This window comes from Carassius auratus, chromosome 14 (assembly GCF_003368295.1).
Source record: "Carassius auratus strain Wakin chromosome 14, ASM336829v1, whole genome shotgun sequence".
Classification (NCBI taxonomy): domain Eukaryota; kingdom Metazoa; phylum Chordata; class Actinopteri; order Cypriniformes; family Cyprinidae; genus Carassius; species Carassius auratus.
Window position 1 is genome coordinate 7973244 of NC_039256.1, and position 27913 is coordinate 8001156.

General features: G+C 40.3%; 1 protein-coding gene across 1 annotated transcript in view; it reads right to left on the bottom strand.

Moving 5' to 3' along the window:
• Positions 1-27913, bottom strand: part of LOC113113511 (X-linked interleukin-1 receptor accessory protein-like 2) — a 201463-nt gene that overhangs the window by 34392 nt on the left and 139158 nt on the right. The window contains exon 5 of the mRNA XM_026279735.1: positions 27701-27854. Within this exon, the coding sequence (XP_026135520.1) occupies positions 27701-27854 (154 nt within the window). The remainder of the gene's footprint in view (positions 1-27700; positions 27855-27913) is intronic.

A 27913-nucleotide genomic window follows, 5' to 3' on the forward strand; every position in this document is an offset into this window, starting at 1 on the left:
TTTTCAATGAAAAAGCTCCGCTCTTGTTTTTCTCTCTTTTTTTTGTGACATTTGCCAAGTATGGTAACCCATACTCGGATTGGGTGCTCTGGATTTAACCCATCCAAGCACACACACAGCACTGAGAAGTGATCAAACCATGAACACACCCGGAGCAGAAGGCAGCTACATATATCCAGCGCCCGGGGAGCAACTGGGGATTCAGTCTCTTGCTCAAGGGAACTTCAGCCATGGGTATTGAGGGTGGAAGCTAGCGCTGTTCATTCACTCCCCCTCACCTACAACTCTTGCCTCAGGATGGCGAAGAAGCTGAGGCTGAGCCTTCTCAATTCTCCTGCCCTGCGTATGTAGAGCTGTTGGAGGTTACGGATCGTGCCACGGCAAAGTTGGACTTGCCATGGAAGCGCGCCAGCAAGGTGACGCTGTGGGGTCACCTCGACGAGCGTTATCTTTCTCATCATAGCCCTCCAGCTCAGGTGAGCCTTCTATTTCTGCCTGAGTTCCATGCAGAGATCGAAAAGGAATGGAAGAGGTCAATTTCTTCTCGCATTCTTCAGCATAAAAGTTATACCAATATTGAGGAGATGAGCGAAAGCGGCTATGAGAGGATGACCCCTGTAGAAGAACTATCTTTCTGTGGGGGAGACATCTTCTCTTAATCTCCCCCCTTGCCATCTAAACCCCTTCAAGATACATCTCACTTAAAAGTCAAGGCATGCACAGCAGCAGGTCAGACTGAGGCTTCATTGCACATGGCAGTGCTTCAAGCATATCAGGCTGATCTGCTAAAAAACCTGGATAAAGGCGAGGGCCTTTCTCCTGATCAAGTAGCTGAGTTGAGTCGCACTACCCCTCTCTCCATGCTACCAAGCAGGCCACCTCTGCCATGGGCAGGTCTATGGCTGCCATGATGATAATGGAGAGACATCTGTGGGTGAACCTGGCAGACATTGGGAAGAAAGAAAAGGCTTTCTTCTCGATGCTCAGGTTTCGCCTTCAAAACTTTTTGCTACCTCCGTTGAGACTGTAGTCGAAAAGTTCAGGGAGGCAAAGGCTTGCTCAGCTGCCTTCCAATCCTTCATTCCACGACGGCCCAGTTCTGAGCCCGAACATCCTAGGGGTCCTGGTCCGTCTCGATCGGAGGATCAGAGACGGGCACAGAAGGCTAGTGTCGTGACTCACGCTCCTCCCCCACCTGTGTGCAGGGGTAAAAGGAATTGTGGGTCACGGGGAGGAAGGAAAGACCTAAGGGATGTGATCCAGATGAGGCATCAGCATTCTTGTGTGAATCAGAGTGATACTTAAGTATCTACTCGTTCACTTTGGGGTTTTTTACATCTGTCCTTATCCTCCCCTTCCTAATCCCCCTGTAACCACCAGCTCTCCATCTGACCGAGGTTAGGTGGGAACTTCTTGCATGACAGTCTCCTATGCGGGACCTATGATTTTTGGTTGGATCTATGTTCATAATAACCACTTTACTGATGGTCTGTACTAAAGGGAGTCATCACATGAGTGGGGCTCCAGCACAGGAACCAGCGTGGGTCAGTACGATCCATTCTGTATATAATTATATATGTATGAAATTGCTGGTGGTTATGTGTGTACTAATACATTTCTTTGCAGTGCTCAATTACAGTGTTGACTAAACACTCGTCGGTATTATGTCCAGCCAGTATGATAGCCCTGATTCTGGCTTTATGTTTCCGGTATCAGGCAGCCAGGTCACAGGTTTCTGCAGGAGCCTCCTTGATCATCAGGCCTGGCACGGCACTGCAAGGAATTTCAAGGATGTCCTGCCAGGTCACCCTGAGTGGCTTCCTGGTTGCTTGGATATCCCTTGTTGCTGACGCATCAAGTGGGAAGTGGAGGTGGCAATGTTCTTGTTTATGCTGCCTCTGGTGATGCTCCCCTCGCCAGAGGTTTATAAATTTGTGCCTTTTCTTGAGTTGGTAAAGCCCCGTACATCTTGGGTCCAACTCCACCTATATATCCTCGGATACCTTTTTGAACAGGGTGTTGCTACGAGGGATCTGTTGAGACAGCTCCTTCAGCAAGCTTATGCAAGAGCAAGTGGTAGCCCCTGTGTGACAGGCAAGACTTAGTATAAAATGCTAGGTTCTTTGCCGTATCCCTTTCAGGGAATCTTTTTTGATTCCAAGCCTTCAGCTCCACCCCGGGGTGAGGCCCTAACAAGTAAGTTGGGTATGTAGCCTAGGCCCTGACGTCAGGGGCTGTCGCCGACAAACTCGTTGGTGTTTTTTCAATGTATGCTTCAGACATGGATCATGATGAGGTTTTCCACATAGCGACCCCTAGAGGATGCAGTGTTACATTCGTAACCTGGGACATTTTCCATTGTTTGGCATTTATGGTATGGTTCTTTTTTTTTTTTTTTTTGATCCTGTGAACTGCTTAAAAATATCTCATTTATAGTTAGTAAATAGATCTGTACTATAATGATCAAATATAGAACTATAATGTAAATGTAGCACTAGTTATTATATGTATTGAATTGATTAATTGATTATTTTTTTACATTATGAAAAAAAAAAAAACGTGGTGTTTATTATCTAATAGTGAACTCCTATATTCAACTGGCTGCTATTATTTAATTGAGATTGTTGTCAGTTAATGGTAGTTTCCAGGATGTTAATATTGTGTTACTCATTTGTTCCTAATGATAATAACATGCTAAAGTGCTGCCCTCAAGACTAAATCTAGACCTCTTTAACAAATCCCTATCTTGCAGACATATGGAAATATCTTGCATTAACTGTTATAGCTCTCATGTAAAGGTCATATTTGTCCAACAAGTGTGATATTATGTCACACTGAAGACTTTCATGACACCAGGTGCAAACTCTGAGCATGATGGGGCAACCAAACAGGGCCTTAAGGTCTCCCTGTCACAGTTCATGAATGCATTGTTTCCTGCTCGTCTTATGTCATGCTGATTGTTTGATGTGGGCGTTACCGCTGATCATTAGCGGTCAGCGGCAGCTCCACCTATTTACCACCTGCCTACTTAATGTCCTGTCTTTCGTCTCTTCTTTGTCAGATTGTTGTTTGAGGTCCTTCCTGATTCATCCTGCTCGGCAATTATTCTCGTGGTCCTGTTCCGGTTTTGTGTTTTGCGGATTTCATTGTCATCTCTGGAACCTTTCATCTTTCCTCACTAACGCACTCAACTCACCACCCGTCTTGTGCTTCCATCAAGGTCCCTGCGCCACCCACCGTCTACTGAAGCCTTCCTCATATTCACCTACTGTATTTTCCGGATTATAAGTCACACTTTTTTTCATAGTTTGGCTGGTCCTGCGACTAATAGTCAGGTGTGACTTATTTATCAACATTATAGCCGCGAGAGGGCGCTCTATGCTGCTCCGTGCTCCTGTAGTCTACCCCTGAAAACATAGAGTGCCCTCTCACGGATGTAGACGGTAATGTTTTCTCTTGGTTCTTGGTTCTAATTAAATGTGACTTGTAGTCCTGTGCGACTTATATATGTTTATATATGTATAACAGGCAGCGATGTTGAATTGGCGGGCGGGGCTAATAAACAGTAATGTAGAATCAGTGGGTGGGGCTAAACAGGCAGTGATGCAGAACTGGTGGAGGGGGCTAAATAAACAGCAATGTTTAATTAATGGGCGGGGCTATGCAGGCAGTGATGTAGAATCAGTGGGTTGGGCTAATCAGGCAGCAATGTAGAATCAGTTGGCGGGGCTGAAGAGGCAGTAATGTAGAATGGGTGGGCGGGGCTAAACAGACAGCGATGTCGTCTCCTCTCCACCAGTAAGCTGGTGTGTGGTGGGCGTTCTGGCGCACTATGGCTGCCATCGCATCATCCAGGTGGATGCTGCACACTGGTGGTGGATGAGGAGATACCCCCTTACTATGTAAGCGCTTTGAGTGCCTAAAAAAGCGCTATATAAATGTAATGAATTATTATTATTATTATTGTTGAATTGATGGGGGGGCTAATCAGGCAGAGATGTAGAATCAGTTGGCGGGGCTAAAGAGGCAACAATGTTGAATCGGTGGGCGGGGGTAAACAGGCAGAGATGCAGAATTAACGGGCGGGGCTAAAGTGAAACTTTCAGGATGTTTTATTGCCCAGTGACCTCTTATATGTAAACAGATAAAGGGAATTTTTGGTTTCTCAATTCATAACCCCTTTAAGACAGAATCAAACTGAAGTGCTCCCATATAGTGTTGTCACAATACCAAAATTATTGTTTTGATTCCGATACCAAGCCAAGAATTGCGATTTCGATACTTTTTCGATACTTTTTCTGAAAAGGGAAAATACACTCTCAGATATCATTGCTCTGCTTTATTTGTAAAACTCGACAACATTCTAATTATATAACACACTAATAAATTAAAATATTGTGACGAGTCAGCTGCCTCCCCCTAATTATCATCGTCACCCCGTCCTAAATCGCCGCCCTTCACCAGGCTCCCGACAGGAGTGTGTGTGTGAGAGGAGGGGCCCTGGACGAGACAGGGCTGGCGGCGTGTGATGGGGCACACCTGATGGAAATGGAGATTCACCACCGCTACTGTTTAAAACTCCAGTACGCCTCTCAACGGGAGATCGGTCTCTTCCCTGTGCATGCACACTGGTGTCCTCATGGGTCCAGGAAAGGTGCGCTGAGGGACTCCCGCGCCAGCAGAGACGTGAGCTGCTGGACCCGCGGTCCGGACGAGAACCCCACCCGTTTATACGGCCATCCAGCCATGATCAGGCCGTCGATCCCCGTTAAGCGCCTTGGGCGACGAGAAGGATGTCGCAGCTGGTAGAAGTCACTGCCCCTCGCGCCCCCTGGACTGGAGAGTGGAGCGCATGCGGCCGCCGGACTCCACCCCTACCTGGACCCTTCCTCCATGAACACTGCCCGTCCCACACAGACCCCGCAGCACGACAAGGACACCAGATTCCCTGTTTGTTTTGGACATTCTCCCCCTTTGGACACTTTTATTCCCTCTTGTTTTATTATATGTTAATAAAAGCCTCTCAGAGGCCTGAGGCCACGCTCACTGTGTCTGCCATTTGCTCCTCCCGAGACAATATGAACAGCAGATATATTAAACATTTGAACAAAATATGAAATATAAAAAAATAAATTACAGCAGCGAAATTCAATGTAAAAATAAAAAAGGATAAATTTAGCAGCATTATCTCAGTTATAAGAAACGTAAGAGTAATAACTTTATCTTGATTCTGAACTTTGAAAATACTTCCATTTCACTCCTCGCGTCATCTTTTTCTACAGTCTTTTTCTACCGGCGGCCACAGTATCACTTGTGCTCGCTCATGCAGCCATCTCGCTGTAGTGTTTGTCACATGAAAGCTGCAGCTTCTTTCCTGCTTGCGTGAGGAGAAAAAACAGACATCCATAGGGAGGCACTGGAAGCATGCGTTGCACACACCAACATGAAATACGTCTCTTACAAATCTGCAACGTGGTCATTCTCTGAAGTATCGATACCAATAAATTTAGGAATTGTGAAATTTTTTATTTCCAAGAATCACGATACTTTTGAACTATCGGTGCACCGTGCAACCATCCTCCCATATCACTAATTCTGAAGCCACATGAGTGTCTTTGAAGGGAAACTTGATATATACTTCTTATTTTTTTATTTTGCATCTCAGGTAATTGTATGTTTAGTAATTATACAAAAAGACACTGATTAACACCTTTTATTTATGCATGCAATATTATATTTTGCAGATGAGAGTTTTTTTCACTTTTTACTCTAACAACGACACAGGTAACAACCAAGATATTTCGTGAAAATACTGTGGGCAGATTTAAAGGAGATTTAAAGGATATCCTCATCAGTCTTGAAAATCTCTCAAACAATCATCATCAGAAATGTCAAACTTGTCAAAGTGATTCTAAAATATCTCAGTGGAGTCAAAGCTAGGAGAATGACATTTCACTTTACTGTACATATGAGCTGTGACTTTTAAATATACTCAAGAAAAGTGAGGGTTACTGGCATGACTGTGTAGTCTCCATTTAGGAAAGCATTATAAGCAGACCAAACCGAAGCTCCTACGCAAAGCCCTAACACTGAATAGTGCTGCAGCAACTGAAAATAGCCCATGAAAAGCTGCTTATGCAATTGTAGATGTGTGGGGCCCTTGAGAGCATCTCCCCACCGCTTCCAAACCCTGCCCAGCCAGATGAACTATGGGTGCTTACTGGAGCATGTGTGGGAAGAACAAATCGCAGAATATACTGCAATAACACAGGAAACGCTTGTGGGATCTGGGACCCAATCATGAATCGAAATAAGATGAAAGTACAAAAACAGTACAAAAGAACTGCTGAAACATGTGAAGCGCCTGAAGAAATCATTCCAGCAGAAGAAGCAAAGACAGAGCTGAATAGGCCTGACACAAGCCGGTCCTGTGAGAAGTGGTAATAAACTGTAAGGCCAGCCGCTCACCGGATGAGCACAGAACATGACAGCGTTTATTAGCATCACCTACACGCGTGTCCGAAGGGTGCAGCTCATCTGACCTACAGTAAGACATCTACAGCACCATCAGCACAGTCTCCTTCACATGCTGGGGAATCAGTCTTTGCTTTCACCTTTTTGGATACATACAAAAAAAAAGGTAATCTTTTTATATGTATATTGCTATGCTACAAGAAGAACCAAAAATTGGGCAATGTTTATTTCAAAAACCAACATATAACAAGATTTTTTTTTTTTTTTTTTTATGTATCCAAAAAAGGTGAAAGCAAAGACTGATTCCCCAGACTGTGCTGATGGTGCTGTAGGAGACGACTTACTGTCAGATACATATATATGTAAGGCAAAATATATGTCGTAAAGAGAGAAGATTGATCAAATATATTTTTGAAGTTTAATCTTTATATTTCATCATTTTAATTCTATATATTTTCAACCTTACAGTACACAAATTCCTTTCAAAATGTTCTTAAAATGTGACATATATTAATGTATTTTCTTGGACTTCAATATATGGAGGGTGAAATATATTAGCAAACGCTTTTAAAAAGATTTATATTTTTATAAATGTTTTCCAAAAAAAAAAGAATAAATAAAAAATGCTAAAAATAAATTCAAAGAAAACAATTTAGCAATTTGTTTTGCCATTTTATATGTATATATATATATATATATATATATATATATCTATATATAGATAGATATATATATATAGATATATATATATATAATTACATAACAGAGTAAAAGCTTGGTGCAGAGGTTGCAAAAAAAACCCTGTGTAAACCCCTCTCGACTGTAGAAAAATCACTGTATACAATGAAAACAGCAGTAAATAGTCAATAATAACCTGAATAATAATTATTTGCTATCTGTACAAGAAATGTCTCATTAAACATTGATCATCAACATGAAACTGATTTTTATGACGAACTGTATTAATAACCTCATCAGCCAGATGAACTGTTTCGACTAGCACCCCAAACACTGAAAACTCCTAAATAAAGCTGGAGTCAGCAATATCAGCAAACATTTCAACACATAGGAGCTGAATACATATACAATACATAGTACATAGGAGCTGAAGGAACTGTGACGTTTTGTTGCTAAATATATCCACATAAAATCATATTGTGAATAATATAAAAAAGGCACTTAATTAAGAGATATCTTCTTGAATCACTCAATCTGAGTTTAATAAGCAGCTGGCCCAGCAGTCTTCAGTGCACTTTTAATGAATGTGAACTGTGGCTCATGCACTCGCAATAACACAAACTATCTGCTTTTCTTTCTTTCTGCCTGCCAATTTATTTGTCCCTGAGCCAGCGAATCCATCTGATGGTTCTCCAGCCGCGGCCGTCAGCACTCTCCCAGCATCATTAACACACACTTACTCTTATTCCATTACCTGTTTGTTTAAGGGAGAAAATAGTTCCCACACTCATGTCAACAAACATCAGCAGGTATTTCTGGACACACCAAATGACTTTGGGGAAGTTTTCAACAGAAACTTACAGCACATTGCTTCATGAAATATGAAATACTCACTGGATTCCGCAATATGCCGATTAAGCATCTCTCTCTCTCTCTCTCTCTCTCTCTCTCTCTCTCTCTCTCTCTCTCTCTCTCTCTCACACACACACACACACACACACACACACACACTTATGACTCACAGCCTAATGCATGAGAAACACACTCATCTGAAATACAACACACAGACAAAATAGAGTTCAAATCATACAAAAAAATATGTTTCCTAAAATCGATTTATGCAAATGAATTTTATACTAGTATATTTTTGGCCATTTTCTGAAGAAAAACAAAACAAAAAACATGAATTTAGCATATACTGTACCATAAATATATATTTTTCTATTATGGCTAAATAAGCAAAAATGATTGTGATTGCCCTCATCAGATTTGATCAAGCTCAAATGTAGCCAGAGTAATACAGACATTATTCTGAGTTCACTGTCATCACAGCAGTCAAAGAAGTCTCCGAAACAATCGAGCACATGAATCCCTAACACATAGCACAGAATTACAGTACAGGACTGTGGCCACAGAATCAGGTCAAAGAGCCTGGAGGAAGTGGATAAAACACTTCACAGCACTGAGAGCCGCAGAGATTTGGGACAAATTGGTGTAGCGCTGCGCCGTCAGTCAGACTGAGAGAACGGCTCTGGTGGAGCACTTCCAACTCCTCTGGGACCGCAGCACTTTAGCAAAGACAAGCCCAAAGAGCCTTCAAGACTGTGAGGTGAGCCACGGGCTGTGATCCAAACTCTTCAGCCGATACAACACTCTCCTGCTGACCACAGACTCCACTGATGCACTGACAATAAATATGAGTCACTTTAGACTTACAATGGACTTCAAAAACTTGCTTCATAACTGTGTGTGCATTGATTAATGAATGTGAATAGACTGGGGGTACACAATATATGTGCAAGCTTTATAAGTCTCCAGTGAGTACACATCTGGAGAATGTTGAGCCGAGAAGGTCACAGAATCGATCCTGTGCACTATTATCTGGCGTGTGATGTGTAGAGTCAGCTGTCCTAAAGATAAAGCGCTGTACGGAGCAGATAGAACTGGTCCTCAACCTGTTCAACATGTCCACATGGACAACTTCAAATCACATTCTGAGAAAGATATTATTCTTAAAGGGATTTATTTATTTTACTGTGTGTTTTTTTTTTTTTTTTGCTCTTTTTTTCCCCAAACGTTACACACAAATCCAAGAATTGCACACACAACATGCAAAATGCCTCGCATCCCTTTCAAAAGAAACATAAAGCACTGCATTCAAAATATCTCAAACACTTCTCAAAAGCAAACATCTGCAAACACCTTTGCCATGATATTAATCCCTGTTAGATTTGTGTCTGTTACTTAAAGAATGTTGTGTCGTGTTTTGCAAAAAGTGTTTTATGAGATTTAAATAAACTTGAGTAAAAGTCTGAGAATTAGTGTATGGTTTTACAGATCTGCTGTGTGCTTCTGCTGTTTGAATGTCAGCTCTCAGAAACTGTGTGACAAGGAAAGATTTTGTGTGTAAGCAGCTGAAAATAAAAGAGATTGTAAATCTCTCAAAGATATTACACAGCATTTGATCTGTCAGCGTTTGCGGGAGAATAACAGAGTCCTCATGCAGATGGACTGGAAAGCTTTCCATTCATTACTGGATCATCTGACCATGAGCACACATACACCTTCCTTCGGTGCTTTTCTATTCAACAAGACTGTGTTAGACATTACCACAATCCTTCTTTTGTAGTCGTAATCATAATGTGATGATCAGTTTCACAGACTGCATTTAATAAAACCAACAAAAGTCTATTCAATTTTGATCTGTTAGGTATGGCTTTCTTTCTGTCACTGAAATCATATTGAATTGCTTTTTCAGGACAACAAAACTGGGTTATAATAAAACTTAAAAAACCATTGACCCGTCTGACAGATCACACAATCAAGCTGCAATTCTGCATCAAATGCTAAAATGGTGAACAGCCCAAAGCCCTGTAAAGCCTGGAGTTGCTAAAAGCATTCAGTGTGTCCACCAGCAAACACAAGTCGATTCAGTTCCCAAAGGCTGGGCGGAGGACTGTAATGACGCCGCTTTCCATCAGAGGTGTGCAATTACTGCTCCATTAGTGCTACCTGTTGTGTCGAAGGTCACTGAGAGGCATGTCATTTTAGATTACAGCCAATGCAGCTTGACTTCAGAGCAGAAAACAACCAACGGCTTCTTTCTAGAGAAGGTCAAAACCAAATCAGCCCCAGACAAAGCTGGAGACCTTTTTTGAAGTTATAAGTTAGGAGAGGTACAGCTGTTTATGAATCTTCACTGAATCAAGACATATTCGGTTGATTTTATTGCATTTATGGTCAATGAGATTAATAACTCTGACTTGGCTCACATCCACTGAAACACAAGTGAATGTTTGCTTCCAATATAAAACTTGATTTTACCATAGTAAACAGGTATTGTTAGACCCAAGCTTGAGCTGCAATGACAGCTAACACTAGAGTGAATTTCAGACAGTCACCGGTCTTTCTGGAGCATCATCAAATAAAGCTGTGTTCAGTAACTCTGACTGAATCCAGAGTCAGTGTCAGACTCCGAGGGGCTGTGGGATTTGACTTCCATCATCTGTAGATTAATTACATCCCCTCCTCATGTAAATTAGATGTCACGACAATAAAGTTTGTATTAATTCTCAATGGCACGCTCCCCATATAATTTATGGCCGTTATTAAAAACGAATGCCTGAGTTGTTTTTCCAGAATCACTTTATTTTCTGAGAAGGTTGCAGGTTCTGCAGGTTAAAGAACCATAGATGTGAACAAACTCAGTGACTGGATTCTCATCAGCAAGGTTACATTAATGATCAGGAATGAATCCGGTGAAAGACAAAGAATGGTTCTGGATAAATCACGTGTCTGTTGTAGTGTTCTCTTGGTGCTAGATTATCATTAGTGGCGGCGCTGGCGGGAAGCTGGAGGTGAAGCAGACAAAGAGAGCATCAATCAGCTGTTGTTTTCTCTGCAGGAGTCCGGCTGTGTGCTGATGGCAGCGGACGCTGATGGATAGTGTTACCTCGTGGCCTACAGAGGGGGTTTATCCTCATTACATTAGCCGCTGTACTCAGGCACATCTTGTTAAAGCGCTATTCACTCAACGACTGCAGCAGTGCGGAAGGGGCTCGGGGAGAGCGTTTAGCATCAGACGCTTCTCATACAGTACAGAAGAGATCTGCTGAAGGTCAGTCAGCAGCACATGAGTGATGGACTCCAGCATCCTCACGAAGGTTTTATCAGAAAATTCAAAGTTTAATTATTTAAGATTATTTCCTAATTTCTATATGTCATTAAGAGAAAAATGAGATGGCAGGGCATCCATTAGAGCACTGTTATCAGCACACTGCAGTTCACACAGAGGGAAAGGACTCCAATTACCTGCCTCTATATATCAGCAGGCATTCATATCATATATCTTATATATATATATATATATATATATATATATATATATATATATATATATATATATATATATATATATTAATGCTGTCAATCGATTGATAATTTAAAAAAAATCAGATTTTTTTTTAAATATAATTTTATATTGCAATTTCTCTCAACTCTCTTTACCTATTCTGACCCATTTCAGTGTCTACTAATGAGTCGAATCTGGTGTGCTAGACGAGGGAGACAGCGGTAGGATGTTTCAGGTCAGTTTTGAAAACTATTTCAGAGACATTTTCTTAATGTAACTCATATATACTATATACTACATGTACGAACAGTTTTAAGGCAGCTTTAATAATCTTTTTGGTAACTCAATGCCATAACTGATATTTTGATACTGATACAGGCAATTTTAATTAATTAAAATGATTTTATTTTTTTGCCATGCACTCAGGGACTCCATTTGGACTCCAGTTGGACTATAGGAATAGCACAGATACACTCTCTCTTCACTGGTGATTGAATGCCGTATAGCTCTTCCGTGGTTTTTAAGTTTCAGTGTTTCTAGTTTTTGTGTTTCCTTGCCTTCATGTTTTGACCTGGACTGTTTTCTTGTTTATGATGGTTTTGCTGCCTGCACTGACCATCACCTGGTTATCTGGATTACTCTTTTGCCTTGCCACTGCCATCATTGTTTACTGATGCTGACCACACCTGGTTGACTACACTCTTATTAAAGACTTGAATTTGGATTTCCACTTGTTTGTCACGCCTCACTCGTTGCAATAACTGTCATTAATGTCATTTTTGACCAATCTATTTAAAAATAAATAAATAAACTTTTGAATGGTAATACAAACATTATTTTGTCTACATGTTTTGGCTTAGGGAAAAATACACATTGATTGATTGGATGTCCGTAATGTCAAGACGCTTCGCAGAAGTCAGTTCTCAGGTGTGCCTGCTTGATCAGAAAAGATGTTTTCTGCTGCCAGGACTGAGCTGATGGAGGTCATCTGTGGTAGGAGTGATCAGCCCTGAGGAACCTGAGTGTTTTCAGCTGGATCAGTTAATTCTCTCACTGCTGCAGTTAACTTTTGAAGAAATCTACGGTTCCCAGTGTGTCTCTCTCTCTCTCTCTTCTGGAAGCTGAGACTGTTTCTGGGTAACATTCGAAATATGAAGCATTTGTCAAATATCTTCAGTTCAGTTTCTCTGACTGAAGGAAATCAGTAAATCAGCTAAAGTTCTGGAAGTGGTTTGGTGTTGCAGCTCTCATGAGCCGCTGCTCTCTACTGCAGTCTGAGTCATTCTTTCACAGACATACTGGAGCTCTCATCAACTTTCTCTCGCTCACTTTCAGTAATGATCAAACTATGATATTGCCTTGAATCACAATATCTCAATATTGTGTCCCAAATGCGTACTTGCACACTATATTCTATTCTTGACACAGAAAGTTGAAGTGCACAGAAAAAAAAATAACTTTAAATACTTGAATTAATGCACTTAAATAACTGAAAAAATGTAAGGTGAAAGTGTGGCAGATGGGAAATATAATTGATTAAATTGGGTGTCCATCTAGGAGATAATCACCGTATTTAAAATGAACCATCATTTTTAGAAATATCATATTTTTTATTGAAAAATTTAATGTCTCTACTCAAATTATTAAGGAGCCTCCTTCAGTGCTTTCAGAATCTTTACTTTTCCAAATAATTTTGTTTCTGTAATTTTAAAATAAAAATTTAAATGACACTATATATATTAAATAAAAAAAAAGTACAAACTTGGAAAAAATGGGATTGTTTTGAACAAGTATTAACATGTATTATTAAAGTCTCAGGTTACGCATGTAATCATGGTTACTCGATGGAATGAGATGCTGCGTCGGAGAATGCTTTAGGAATGCTTCAGTCGTGTGTAAATAGAACATAAATGGGGAGAACACTTTGGAAATGAGAATGCTCACACGGCCAGATTTACAAATCACTGTCTAGTGTGGGAAACTGCACAGCTAGGGCCAGAGAACAGAGGAGCCTGGAGTGGATCGCATATATAGTCCATCGAACCTGACAAAGGTTAGGGGCAAGGACCAACCCGCAGCATCAAAGATGTCCCGCATAGAGACACCCCGTAGGAAGGCCTTGGAGGCCACCAAACCTCTGGTGGAGTGAGCCTTGACCCCAAGGGGTGATGGGAAATCAGAGGACACGTAGGCTGTAGAAATAGCATCTACTATCCACCGACTGAGTGTCTGCACCTCTTTCAGGGGGACCATAACAAACAAATAACTGGTCCACCCTTCTCCACAGGGCAGCTCTGTGGACGTATGTGTCCAGTGCTCACACAGGACACATACAATTGAGCTTCTTCTGGTCTGGCTCCTAAAGGGAGTAGGACTGAAGGCCTGGAATATGACAGGCCGTGATGTAGAAGAAGGGACCTTAAGGACATTTCCCACTTGAGGGTAGAGGAACACTTTGGCCAGACCAGCCGCAAAGTCTAAGGCCACACCCATAACTTCTACTTTGAAAGGAGATCCCTCCTGGTGCTATCTCTCCAGAACTCCCGGGAATAGAGCAATTGGGGGAAAAGTGTACAGATGAAGCCTCGGCTATGTCTGTTCCATGGCATCCACCCCGAGTGGAGCTGGATGAGCCAGAGAGTACAAGAGGGACAGTGCAATGTCTCCCAGGTCACCAAGAGGTATCAAGTTGGACACAGCTGCCATCTGACCCAGCAATCTCTGAAACTGCTTGACAATGAGTGACTGCCTTCTCTCACTCTCGCCACTGTTGTGAGGATCAACTTGATCCAAGCAGGTGACATTTGTGCCTGCATCGTGGTCGTATCCCACACCGCGCCTAGATAAGTGGTCCTCTGTAATGGAGAAAGCACACTTCTCTTGCCGTTTAGTCTTAACCCCAGCTCTCTCATGTGGGCGAGAAATTCATCTCGTTGTTGAACCCCCATCTGCTCTGACTGAGCTAAAATTAACCATTCATCGATAAAGTTCAGTACGCGTATGCCCTGGAGCCGCAGCTGAGCCAGAGCTGCATCATCATACTTTGTGAAAGTGCAGGTTGAGAGTGCAAGACCGAAGGGAAGAACCTGATACTGGTCTGACCTGATCTGATACACGACCTGTTTGAGAGTGAGCATCCTGAACTTCAGTCGCTTGACTGAGCGGTTCAATAAACGAATATCTAAAATGGGTGCAACCATTTATCCTTCTTTGGATCTATGAAGTACCAGCTGTAGAACCCGGACTCTCGATGGCCTCCTTCCTCAGTATAGTGTGCACTTCCTGTTCCATGTCTAGAGCCTGCTCTGAACCCACCAGCCTGGGAATAACCTTGTTGAACCGAGGTGGAGAAGAACCAAACTGGATTCTGTAGCCTCTCTCTACAGTGTGCAGGACCCATTGAGACACATTTGGCAGTAGTTTCCACATTGCCAAATAGTCTACAAAGGAATCAGTCTCTCAAGACTGACCTCTGGTGTAATCAGAGCAGCTAGTTCGGTGCCCTTATAGCCGTGCTCACTCATCTCTGCTACATTGCTGTAGTGATCAGAAGTGTGAATGAAGAGTCAGGACAAAAAGGGCATTGCCCACAATTTACACAAAAAAGGAAAAAAGGCAGGCTCCGGCGTGGAAGTGGTCGCTAAGTTCGCAGAAAGCGCTAATCTAACTTGCTCTTCTGCGGTTCAACCTTTTTCTCAGCAGGCTAATCGATACTCAAATTAGCCACAGCACGAGTAACCACCACCAACAGCTCCTCATAATGGGGTGACTGAGGGGGCGAATCCTTATCGACACCAACCATGTCAACCTCCTCGGAGGAAGACAGGTGAAGTGCTGAGCCCAGTCCCCCGGGGGAAGTAGCGCCGGAGCAGTACTCGCCCGTCTCCATTCTCTCTGCCAGATCCAACTGCGAACCCCAAGAGTGAGACCGCCACTACGCCTCGGTGAAAGAGGGACCAGCGCCACGGGGAACCTTAGGGAAAACTAAGAGAGCCTTCCTGGAGTAGAGAACATGCAGGGGAAGCTGCTCGCAGTCCATGCAGTCGACTTCCTTGAGAGTCGACTCGGCATGCTCTGCTCCATGGCAGACAATGCACAAACTGTGTGTACACCCACTCATAATGTAACACGAGCAGGGAGGAACACACAGCTTGAAATGCTGCCTGCCCTCACCCTTTTGTTTGTGCTTAGTCTTTTGAGGTGCTTTTGACATGTTGGGAGGGACAAACAACACTAAATAAGACTCACACACGAATATGGTACAGACACACACAGATCACTTGCTGAAAGACAGAAGGCTAAATACAGGCTTTTCCGCACATGCTTTTAAGCTTCCTGGTCTATGACATCACCCGCCTATGATGTATCGCCCATCCATTGGTCTGATTACACACATGATTCAGAGCCGGTCATGCTGAAGGCATTCCAAAAGCGTTCTCTGATGCAGCTCGAGTTCCTAAGGAGGACATCATTTTATTATTAACTTCTACATTATAAAAAAAAAAAAAACACAATAGTTTAGCTGGTGTGTTTGTTTAACTTTACTTCATGTGTGGTACACTTCATGACCACTTCATCAATTTATACAATATTATAAACAAAACAAACCACTTGTAAGTTTTTTTTGTTTGTTTGTTTGTTTGTTTTTTACACCAAATCTGTTGCTCCAAATCTGTCATTGCAATCATAAATTATGGAAGGTGTGCAAAGCATATTTCTTTACCTTTCTTAATTAAAATACAACTAACTTTCTTTTGTGAAACAGAAATTATGATGTTTTGAAGAACGTTAGAAACCAGTTTTAGTGACCATTGACCTCCAGTGTATAGACAAAAGCCCTGAGACATTTACTGAGATTTTTAAAACTTTTTTTCATGTAAATTTCCTTGTATGACCATGTTCACCATCAGATCTTTTTTTAGCAGTGCGGTCGGGAAGTACTCCAGAGTTCAAAAATCCATTAAAACACTTTAATAGAGGTCACTTAATTGTACATACAGATAATTATATCCTTCTGCACAATATGCAAAGGTTATAAAAGTCATTGCAAAAGCCATTTGTCAAACTATGGTACAGTTACCTGAAGTAAAAAACTACAGAGCAGAATCCAGCTCAGTTATATAACTGAATTTACATTAAAGCAAATATGAACTTGTGAATTCATGGCTGTTGAAGGAATCTGATGTGACTTTGTCACATCACAGTGCATCTAAATCATGACTTGGAGTAAGATAGGATTTACTTGAAATATGAATGCAGCACACCATCTCATTTACATTAATTCACAAAAGAACAATATATATATGTCCTAACATTTCTCAGCAGTTCCACCAAATTATCGCCAGTGCTCTCATAACAATCAACACAACTTGTAATTGTCTTGAACAGTTAGTCTGTATTGATTTTTCATGCTCTTAATTGCACACATGTCAGATGAGCATCTGCTAAGTGAGTAATATTCACAGCACAGGAAGAGCAGTTGTCTCATCTGTTCATGGAGCAATTAAAACATAGTCAAACTGAAAGGGAATCACCATGCATTCCCAGAGCAGAGAAACATTAGTGGAAAGTGCTTTGGTCTGTCATGTGCTTCTGTTTATGATCGTATCCACTGCTGTGATGTTTCTCTCTCACACACTCACTCACACCACACAACTGTACAACATGCTGTGTAGTGTAACCTTACAGCCTAAAAATAACTCACTTAAACCAGTTCAACATGCTTTCTGTTTTATGCAACTCCTGGAAATAGTGTGTTTTTATTGTGTTGTGTATTGTGAAACCTCACTGATATAATTTAATTGTGAAATTATTACAAACATAGTGCTCATAGGATATCAATCGCCAATTAAGTCTAATTTTAGTTTGGCCAGGAGATTCAGGTAAACACACACACAAAAAAAAGTATGAGTCTTCACAGTCTATGTTTGAGTCTTTGACATTTTTTAATCATGTAAGTTAATTACATTGTTTTATATCAAACTAAAAGTAGCTGTGAAGTAATGTTAACAAGGAATGCTTCTGTGCGCTTCCCACAGGTTCACAGATTTTAAACCAACACATTAATACAGATTTTGTTATCAAAACAAAACATATTTTAATGCTATAAAAGTGTGCACATTGAGAGATTCCAACAGCAGATGTTCATGTCAGCATGTTAGAAACCTTATTAACTTGAGCAAACACTGTCAATACTGCTATAGTTATTAAAACGAAACCATGCATGTTCTATTGCAAGTCAATAAAAGAAACGCTCCAGCCACACGGCTCTGCTCAAACGCTCTCTTGATCAACTCCAGGACTGTTGTACATGCCCCGTCCCTCGACTTCTACACATTTCAAAACAATGCCAGAAAGTGACTGAAATGCTAAATAAAATCAGCATTGCAAATAAATTAGGAGCTATGGCAATGGAGAATATGTTGCAAAATCGTTGCTTTTGCTTTATTTAGTTTATATTTTTTTTAAGTCTTTATGTTGGTTCACAAAAAGCACATTTACTTTTTCTCAATACTTTCATTTTCATTTGCCACTACTGTATGTGGCCCTGATTTAACTCCATAGACGTAAATCAATTAATAAATACATGAATAAATATAATACTGATCACTCCTCAACTCTTTCAGATCCATCACTCACAGCAGATCTATCACACTTCATGAGATGTTCAGGTGATTTTGTTCTGGGAGCTTGAAAGTCAGTAAACTAAAACATATTTTTCCAACTGGCATACAATCAAAGAAAAGAACGCCTCCAAAGATATGAACTGTGAGTGAAAGTGAAAACTCAGTTAGTGTATCTAATGGGAGCCAGCTGAGACGCATCCAAAGCTCATTTATCTGTGACTTTGCGTTTACTCTTCACCTTTCACATCAGCGGTGGCATGAACTGCACTATCATAAAGCAATAATCTGCTCTGGGTCATGCCTTGCTCTGATTTGACCATTATTATAGGAAGTTTTTTGGCAGAAGAAGCTGGCATCCGGTCAGATCTGAGAGCTGGAACTATCCACTTCAGAAACACTTTTTGGCAGTTCCAGAGCATCTCCATCTGCTTCCCATCTCACTCATTCAGGTTACAATCAGCCAAACACTCACATTCTGCTCTGCGCTATTAACACTAATTAGGCCTATGCATACTTTTTTTTTGCAAAAATATCTCATGAAAGAACTGAATCTGAAAAGAAGATGCATTTTGATAATTGGGGATGTCTTGTGTCTGTAAAAACAGTGTGAATTTCTTCAGTGAAATGTCCAGTGAGTGACTCTAAAGTGTGTGTTGAATAAGTGATTTTTATTACGATGATACAGACACATATTGTTGTGTTTGTATTACATTGCATCAGGTATTGCAGCAGTTTAGAATTCAGATGTCTGGGTTCACTAAAAAATTAATGCTCTATTTTTTGGGGGGAAAATAACATAAACCCTACACCAAACCCAACCTCAAACTCACCTGATAGTGTCAATGAATGCAAAAGTGCTACAGTATGTGTCCCTGCAGCACAGAAGCAGTCATCAGTAGAACAGGGATATTTGGAGAAATAGACAAAAATACATTGTATGGGTCAAAATAATAGATTTTTCTTATATGGCAAAAATCATTAGGATATTAAGTAAAGATAATGTGCCATGAACATATTTTGTACATTTCCTACCATAAATATTTCAAAATGTAATTTCTGATTATTAATATGCATTGCTAAGAACTTCATTTGGACAACTTTAAAGAAGATTTTCTCAATATTCAGATTTTTTTGCTCCCTCAGATTCCAGATTTTTAAATAGTTTTATCTCAGACAAATACTGTCAGATTCTAACAAACATCAATGGAGAGATTTTACAGAATTTATACTAGAGTGCTTCAATACAAGTGCAATACTGTATCATGAGCTACTGAGCAAAACTACTGTGTTACAAACTTTACAATGTTCAAAAGTATCAGTTTTTAAGTCTGGAAGTATGTGAAATCATTTTGAAGCCATAAGTTAATATTGTACAAGGAAGTGTGTGAAATGAAGCTTTCTTGAGAAAGAATCTCTGGCCCTGTAAATCATACTTTGTGTGACACGGAATAACATTTGTCAGAGTTTTACTGCCTCTAGTGGTCATTTCGAATGGAAACTGCAGTGATTTGTATGTATCTGTATGCATTTTTAGTTTTACAGAAATGTATGTTAAGGACACATATTTCTATTGAGCCTGTGTATGGTAAAATTAATACTGACAAAACCCAACATAACAACAAACAAGACAGACAAAGAACTTAAAGAGAACAAACATACAGTTAAACGGAAAAAAGAAAAGAAAAAAAAAAGTCCCGGTAATCAATAAAACAATGAGTAATTAAGGGAACCATTGGAGGATGTAGTGAAAAACCATGAAAACGAATGACTGAGAACACTGAGGTGTGTTTAGATGAAAACAACATACTAATAACAGACGAGCTTGTCCTTTGTGTTTTTAAAAGTGTCACATACAGAAGAAAACATTGTCAAAGTGATCCCCATTCACACGGATCTGTGTAAACGACTAACACGCTGTATTATTCCTGCTGGTGACGTCACTGTGTCTGCGCACGTGTGCATTCATCTGCTGATCACGATCGACCGGCAGGTCTTTATCACTGTCAGTAGATCCTGCAAATAACAGTACACAACGCATTACATTTCTCCATTCTTGGTACTGTATTTTTCTGTTATTTCCGATAGCTACTGAGACAGTGATAAAGAAAGATAGATGACGCACAGGATGTTAACAGAGGCCAGAGACGCTGAGACTAGTGTGAAGAGGACAACACACTGCAGCTGGCAGAGAACTGTTCATGATGGTTAAGATACAGGAAGAACATGGTGTGGGGTCATATTAATGGATCAATGAACGTCATGAGAAACCATTCAATGCCAATCTTATTTTCCTCTCCTCTTATCTCTGTTTATTACACGACTCTGTGGAATACTTGATTCTGATTGGTCAGTCGTGAGGTATGTTATCCCTGGATAACGTCCGGTCAAAGCTGATAACACAGGCTCATCCGGGCAACAGCAGTCAGCGCTGAGCTCTAGCTTTAACTATTTTTTCTTGGTGGAAGCTTTGCATTTTTTAAGCTTATAAATATTAAAACTGGATTCAAAATGGTACACAATTATTTAATTATGTCTTCCTGGTATCACAGACTCACTCTCGTTTCATTCAAACGCAGGTTCTGCCATTTTGCTATGATTGTTTTGTAACAATCTGGTAAGGTTTTAAAACATTTTTGTCTTAAGTCTTATTATTTTTGTGGTGAGATGTTGTGTAATAAGTGGTTTGACTGCACCGTTTCCCTTAAATGTCATTTAGTTAACTGCTGTCTTCACGGAAACTTTGCGTTCAAGAATATTTATCGGGATAATGTATATCCAGCTGGTTGTTATCTCAGAATAAACCTCTTCAGGCTGATACAAGAGAGCCTAGGTGTACATGAAGTGCAGCTCTGCTGTGTTTTCAGCTGGACACAAGGAAACACTATATCTCTGCTGGTTCAGAAGCGCCACCTGCTGGCAGAGAGAGTGTTTGTGCCTCATTCACACCTGCTGTTTCATGCAGAAATGTTTTATATAGCAAAAGTAAAATAAATAAATAAAATACATAAAGTCAGACCATTCTGTTGTGTTAAACGTGTGTAGCATCTTTCTTTTGATCATGATTAATGTGCAGTGGCTGTCTCAAAAGTTTTTTTTTTTTTTTTAAGGACAGCAAATAGCCAATAAATAAGTTAGGTTTAAATATCAGTATCAAAATCAGTCAATCTGCTAGTTAAAAAAGAAAAAGAAAATCTGATTCTGAATCGCCATGATCGGTGCTCCACTAATTAAAATACTAAATAAAAGGCTTCCAAAAGGAAATACAATTTGGGATGTCTTCTTCTGTCAATTCTTCAATAGGTAGATCTAGACTTTGATAAAGCCCGGGGTCTGGGATCTTGACCATCACACTGTTTGCACAAATCCATGTTTTTGTAGTTTACACAGAGACAAACTTGCTCATTTTCTAGAGTTTGTGTTCTTGTGCCCCTGAAATGGCATTGTTGTGTGAATCACTGGCTAAACACACAAAAGCTTTCTGTTTTCAGTTGAACTGGCGTCGTGTAAACAGCCCCTGAGCCTAAAACCTACGCCAGGTAAATATTTATCCACTTACAAATGACATCTTCATACAGTAAATCATGATTACTAAAGGAGCCAACAAATTACGTGCAAACTCATGGTTTTATGACTGTGTGTGTTCATGCTAGCGGGAAACTAGCCTCACAGCTGGATGTGTGTGTCTCCATCTGGATAAGTGTGTGTGTGTGTGTGTGTGTGTGTGTGTGTTAATGAGAGTCATGAGCCGAGATGTTAATCAGAACTTCACAAAGCCGTTATTTGCACACACAGTTGTTCCCTAGAGACGGTCTAATTAAGTCTGCGCTAGTGTCACATTAGACACAACACACACGTCAACGAAAGACAATCCCAGCCTTCACAATCCACTCTATCCCTGTGTGTGAGATTACAGAGATCTCAGAATAACTCAAGAATACGGCCAGGTCATACTTCACCCTGAAATATAAAGACAACAAACACGAACAGGAAATGATATTTGGATTATTAAAATCTGTAATAGATTGTTAAAAATGGTTTTAAGGAGCTGTTCGATGTCAAAATTAGTTTCAGATGATACCACATGAAGCACATGACATAATAAAAGTCATTTGCTGCCATTTGATGTGACCTACTGTAGTTTATTCGATTGGAAAACAGCTATAAAAGTGTCTTAAACATCATAAAAATGCATAAAGAAAAAAAGTTTTTCCTGATTTTAAGTAACGTCTGGCTGTGATGTATTTACACTTTCAGTAAGTCAATCACCTCAGCGTATGCTTTCTGTTCCATTTATTACACGACCAGTTAGACTAGAGAAACTATTAGCTTTTCTAATAAAGTGTGTCTGAATAATCCCACGCTTCATTACGCTCCTTGTCACTTCACATTCCTCCGTCTACTGCCAACCCGGCTGAGGAGCAATTTTCAAGACAATGGCCTTGTTGAGAATGTGATGGATGTCGGCAAAAATTAATTATCCAGCTCATTACTGAGTGAGAATAAATCTTTGGCTTTCATCTGGAGACCATCAGAGCTGATAAGAGAGCCGCAGCGGGCTTCATCAGGAAATCTGTCAGCTCATCAACGGTTTCCTGATCATAGTTCTCCAAAAACTGCTCTATTTCTCTAGAAAAAAAATGAATTATAATAATAATAATAATTTTAATAGTAACATGCCATGCCAGGGTAAAAACCTGTTGGTTATGGTAAGTTCCCTTATTATATACAGTAAAAAAAACTGTACAACATCAAGCAGGATATTTCATGTAAATAGATTATTATACAGTAATTACAGTAAACACTACTAAAGGCAGAGTGTTAGGAGGTGGAAAAGAAATCTACTGATGTTTACTGAATGCTTTATTGATGGAGAACCAGTTCATTTATCGGTCAGAATTCACCAAACCACGTGTTATCCAAGAAAAAGTGTGTGTGCTTCATTCATCTGTGCTTATTTATTGAACACACACTGGTTCCTTTATTGGTGAATCATAAATCAGAAGTAAATGATTTTGACAGCGCTCTAATGTGTATTGACTGTCTGTCTGTCAGCTCACTCCACATGAGCTCAGCACACACTCGTGTTTAGCAATCTTTAGCTGTGTGTGGAAACACTCACAAAACACATCGCCCTGACCCGACAGAGCACACATCTGTGAGATGAACTAACACCATCAACACACGCCACACAGACTGCAGACGAACACATGTTCACTCCTCAATCTCTACTTCCATTGTGTAGATATTTTCTCGTCTGCTAGGTTAAACTGAGGCTAGTATCTTTCCCAACCACCAGCTCATATTCATGCTACTCTGATTTGTGATGCATTAACTATAATCTAGTTCTTGCATACTAAACAGGACAGATTGTTTCAGATAGATTAGGATGCACTGAAAATCTTCTGCTTTGAAATAAAAGAGTAAATCAGTTTCTTCATGAACACAGAAGAGAAGGTGGTTAGAGGAACGGGTGAAACGACTCAAACATCCAGACGAACAGATCAAACTCCACCCTCAGGAACTACACAACTAGATATTTTCCAACTACAAAAGTTATACTGTACCTCCTCAAAGAGTAAAGCTACAAACAAACTGATAATCTATATGAGAGAGGTGGATCCTTTGAGTGAATCAGCCTACAGGTGAAGCAGTGTCTGTGACTCGTCTGCATGTCTCTGTTTAAAGATCTGCGGATGCTCTTCCACGCTCAAGCTCTCACCGCAGGCTGTGTATCTCAAACTGTAATGGGATCACATACATGTTTGTCTGCTCCTGTTACTGAAATATCCAGTGCAGTGATGTATTTAAATGATCCATATTATACTTAATTTTCACCCCTTCATCTTAATTCATAACTTCAGACTTCTGTGGCTCTAGAAGCTTGTGTTCTGCAAGTGAACGTCTCTTTATTGTTCATCCCAAAGAAACACAGAATCTCTTTCACAGACTTTAAAATGAACTGTTCCTCCCGGAGGAACCCGATCCCAGCAGCCATCACCATCTTCAAGAATTGGCTTAAAACACATTTCTTCCATCTTCATTTGACCCTCGAACCCTAGCACTCTCTATTCTAATTGTATTCTTTAAAAAATGTACTCTAGAATAATAATAATAATAAAAAACCTGTCTACATGTACTGTGTTAAGCTAACTGAGACCAGTTTATATCATTGCTCTTTTCTTGATTTTAATTGCTTCTATTGTTATCATCTGTAAGTTGCTTTGGATAAAAGTGTCTGCTAAATGACTAAATGTAAATTCAATTAAAGGTATAATAAAGGATTTTGTTGATATCACAACATACTTATGAATTTATTATATAAATGCATTATTGTTCATTGTTAATTCATGTTTATAATTGATGTTAATCTAAAAAAAAGAAAGAAAATTAATCTATGAAAATGTAAACAATAACCAAGAGTACTAAATGCTGTCAAATTATTATTTTGTGTTATTGTATTACAAACAAAACCTTACAATAAAGTGTTTGTTTAATGTAGTGATCTTAATAAAATCTCTTAAAACCATTTACAAAAGCCAACTTTACTCGACATTTCACTTGATGATGATGATGATGATGATGGTGATGATAGTGATGGTGGTGATGATGACGATGATGATGGTGATGGTGATGATGATTGTGATGGTGATGATGGTGATGGTGATGATGGTGATGATGATGATGGTGATGATGATTGTGATGGTGATGATAGTGATGGTGATGATGGTGATGATAGTGATGATGATGATGGTGATGATAGTGATGATAGTGATGGTGATGATGATGATGATGATGATGGTGATGATGATTGTGATGATGATTATAGTGATGGTGATGATGGTGATGATGATTGTGATGATGATGATAGTGATGGTGATGATGATTGTGATGATGATGATAGTGATGATGATGATGGTGATGATGATGATGGTGATGATGATGATGGTGATGATGATTGTGATGATGATGATGATGGTGATGATGATGATGATGGTGATGATGATGATGGTGATGATAGTGATGATGATGATGATGATGGTGATGATGATTGTGATGATGATGATAGTGATGGTGATGATGGTGATGATGGTGATGGTGATGATGATTGTGATGATGATGATAGTGATGGTGATGATGGTGATGATGATGATGGTGATGATAGTGATGATGATGATGATGGTGATGACGATGATGATAGTGATGGTGGTGATGGTGATGATGATGGTAGTGATGATGATGATGATGATGATGATGATGATGATAGTGATGATGATAATGATGTTTTAGATCTTGAGAGCTGTGTGGTATTTGAGATCAGCAATGTGTAAAGATTCTCCTTCCACAGAGTTCTCCACTTACAAAACCTTGCAAGATCTTGATGCAGATCAGCTGGGTAACTGAATTAGGTTGTTATTTCTTGATATATTCTTGAGTTTTTGAGCCCTTCAGCGTCTGAGAGAGACAAATCATCTGCCTTTGGCACTTGTGCAGAACAATAAAGGTGCGTGACAGTCTGTGCCCACACGTGCTGATGATGAGGATGATGTGTGCGGAGGATGAGAGCGACACTGAGATAAATGTGTTGTGCTGCTGTCAGAAGACGAGCTGGAACAAGCCTCTCGTTCACTGATGGTGAACGCTCGTTAGCACACTCAGCTCCCATTATCATGTGACATGGAAATAGTCCTGTCCGTTTACATCCTGGCTAGAACGCGTCAGATGGGGATTTACACAAACTTGCAGCACACAGACGCTCTTATTTTCTCTCTTACTATCTCTCTCCTCCTGCTTGACTGGGAAAAGATTTTTCGAGCAGGATTATGCATATCCATCTATAAGAACGCATATGCAAGTGAACCTTTCTCCGATCAGCACTTTAGAACTTCAGGTGTTCTAGTTTAGTGGTTTCTGAACATCTAACATCTGCTTCATATGGCTGTGCTGCAATCAATCATAAATGCATCAGTGACTCATTGTTGGGTGGGATTTGTACAGTGAAATGTTGAATGCACCTGCTCTGGACACATTCATGTACAGTGTGCTCTTTTTCATTGGGTTTTCATGGTCATGCACCAGTAATACTGTATGATCAAGAAGTAATTAGGCTGACGTGTAAGTGTAGTTGTTTCTAATGATTGATGTATACTGTAGTAATGAGATGACTTGAGAGTTGTGTATCCTTAGGGAGCGTTAGAAAGACACGGCGAGGTCACATTATCCAGACACGAGTTGTGAAAGCAGATTCTCTTCTGATTCCTCTGCTGTGTGCAGTCTGTTGGTTTATCCTGGATATGTGCACAGAAGAGGCTGAAGGCTGGGGGCTTGAACAAGAGCTGGCTCTCAAACAAGGGCTCCAGGCACGAGGCTGACAGAGAAACACTTTCTGACCCTCCAGAAGCTACTGCTGCTCAAACACCACCGATCTGCTTTAGACACGTGTGTGTGGAACACAGAGCAGAGCTAGGTCATCTGAGGCCACATTACAGACACAAGATCACAGGTTACAAGAGTACAAATAATGGCCATGTCAGCCCTAAACTTAGGACTCATAAATCTTTGCTCCAAGAGTATTTTACACAGTGTTTTAACACTAAATCTAGCTCCTGAATCTGTGAAAGGTTAGGAAAGTGAAGAGGAGTCCTGAGTCATTAAGACCAAACCACAAACCATCCTAAACTAGCTGTTTCCAGAAATCTGCCTCGCAACGTAAACATTTGAGAAACACATTGCATTTATTTGCACACATATATCTTCTCATGCAGCTTTTTGGGTTTTGGAGGTTATCCCAACTACAGATTCTTCTTTGATTAAATCCTTTTTTAATTAACAGCTGGGCAATAAGTAACAGCTGTTCTTGTGTCCAGTTTGGTTTTCTTTAATGTTTGCATGTCTTACTATCAGCCAGGATTATTCTACTCTGTTAATTAAAAGGCTGTTTATATGAATATCTAATAATTATTTTTGAGAAGCACACGTGTAAGAGGCAGAGGCTGACAATTAGCTGAACATATACTTGTTTAATTAGTGACACTTAGTCTGCATTTTCAAATATTTCTTTGAATATGGCAACATAATATTGCGCTCTACCATATTTCTATGAATAAATCTCTGAGAGAGACTATCAGCCAATCACTGTGTGTTTAGTTAATAAGCATGCTGACATCATCCATAGCAACGAGCTCGACCCCGCCCCCTTACTCTGAGCTGAAGACTTCTCTCTATTGCTTAGTAAAAGTTTTAAGAGAAACTCTTAGCTAAAAACTTTCACTGTTATTTAGGAGAACTCTTCGTGGAGTTATAATGTTTTGTGAAAGCGGTTCCTGATGTGTGAAAAACTAATTCAAATAAAGCCACAGCAGTGTAAAAAGGTTAGAAAAACTAGCAGAAATGTGTACAGACCCGTCTTGCCTTTCTGTATAAATTGCATTGGACTCATCTGTTTGAGTCTGTCTGCACTGGACGAGTCCAGGCCAACGCTCCAGACCCAGTGATGGTTTCGTGACGCAGCACAAGCACATTCACATCCGGTGTACACACAGACTCTCAGATCTGAAGGAGGTTGAACACGTACCTGTGACTTTGAGTTCTGTGGTCCGTCTCACTACTCTGCTGCCGTATTTGAGTTCACAGGTGTAGTTCCCTCCGTCGTCCTTCTGCACCTCCGGGATCCAGAGGCTGGTGGTGTTGATGATGATGGAGCTCCTCCACTCTTTCCTCTCACACTCCTGTGGAAACACACCACTCTTCACAGCTCACACTCACACAGTGTTGATCCTAGAACACT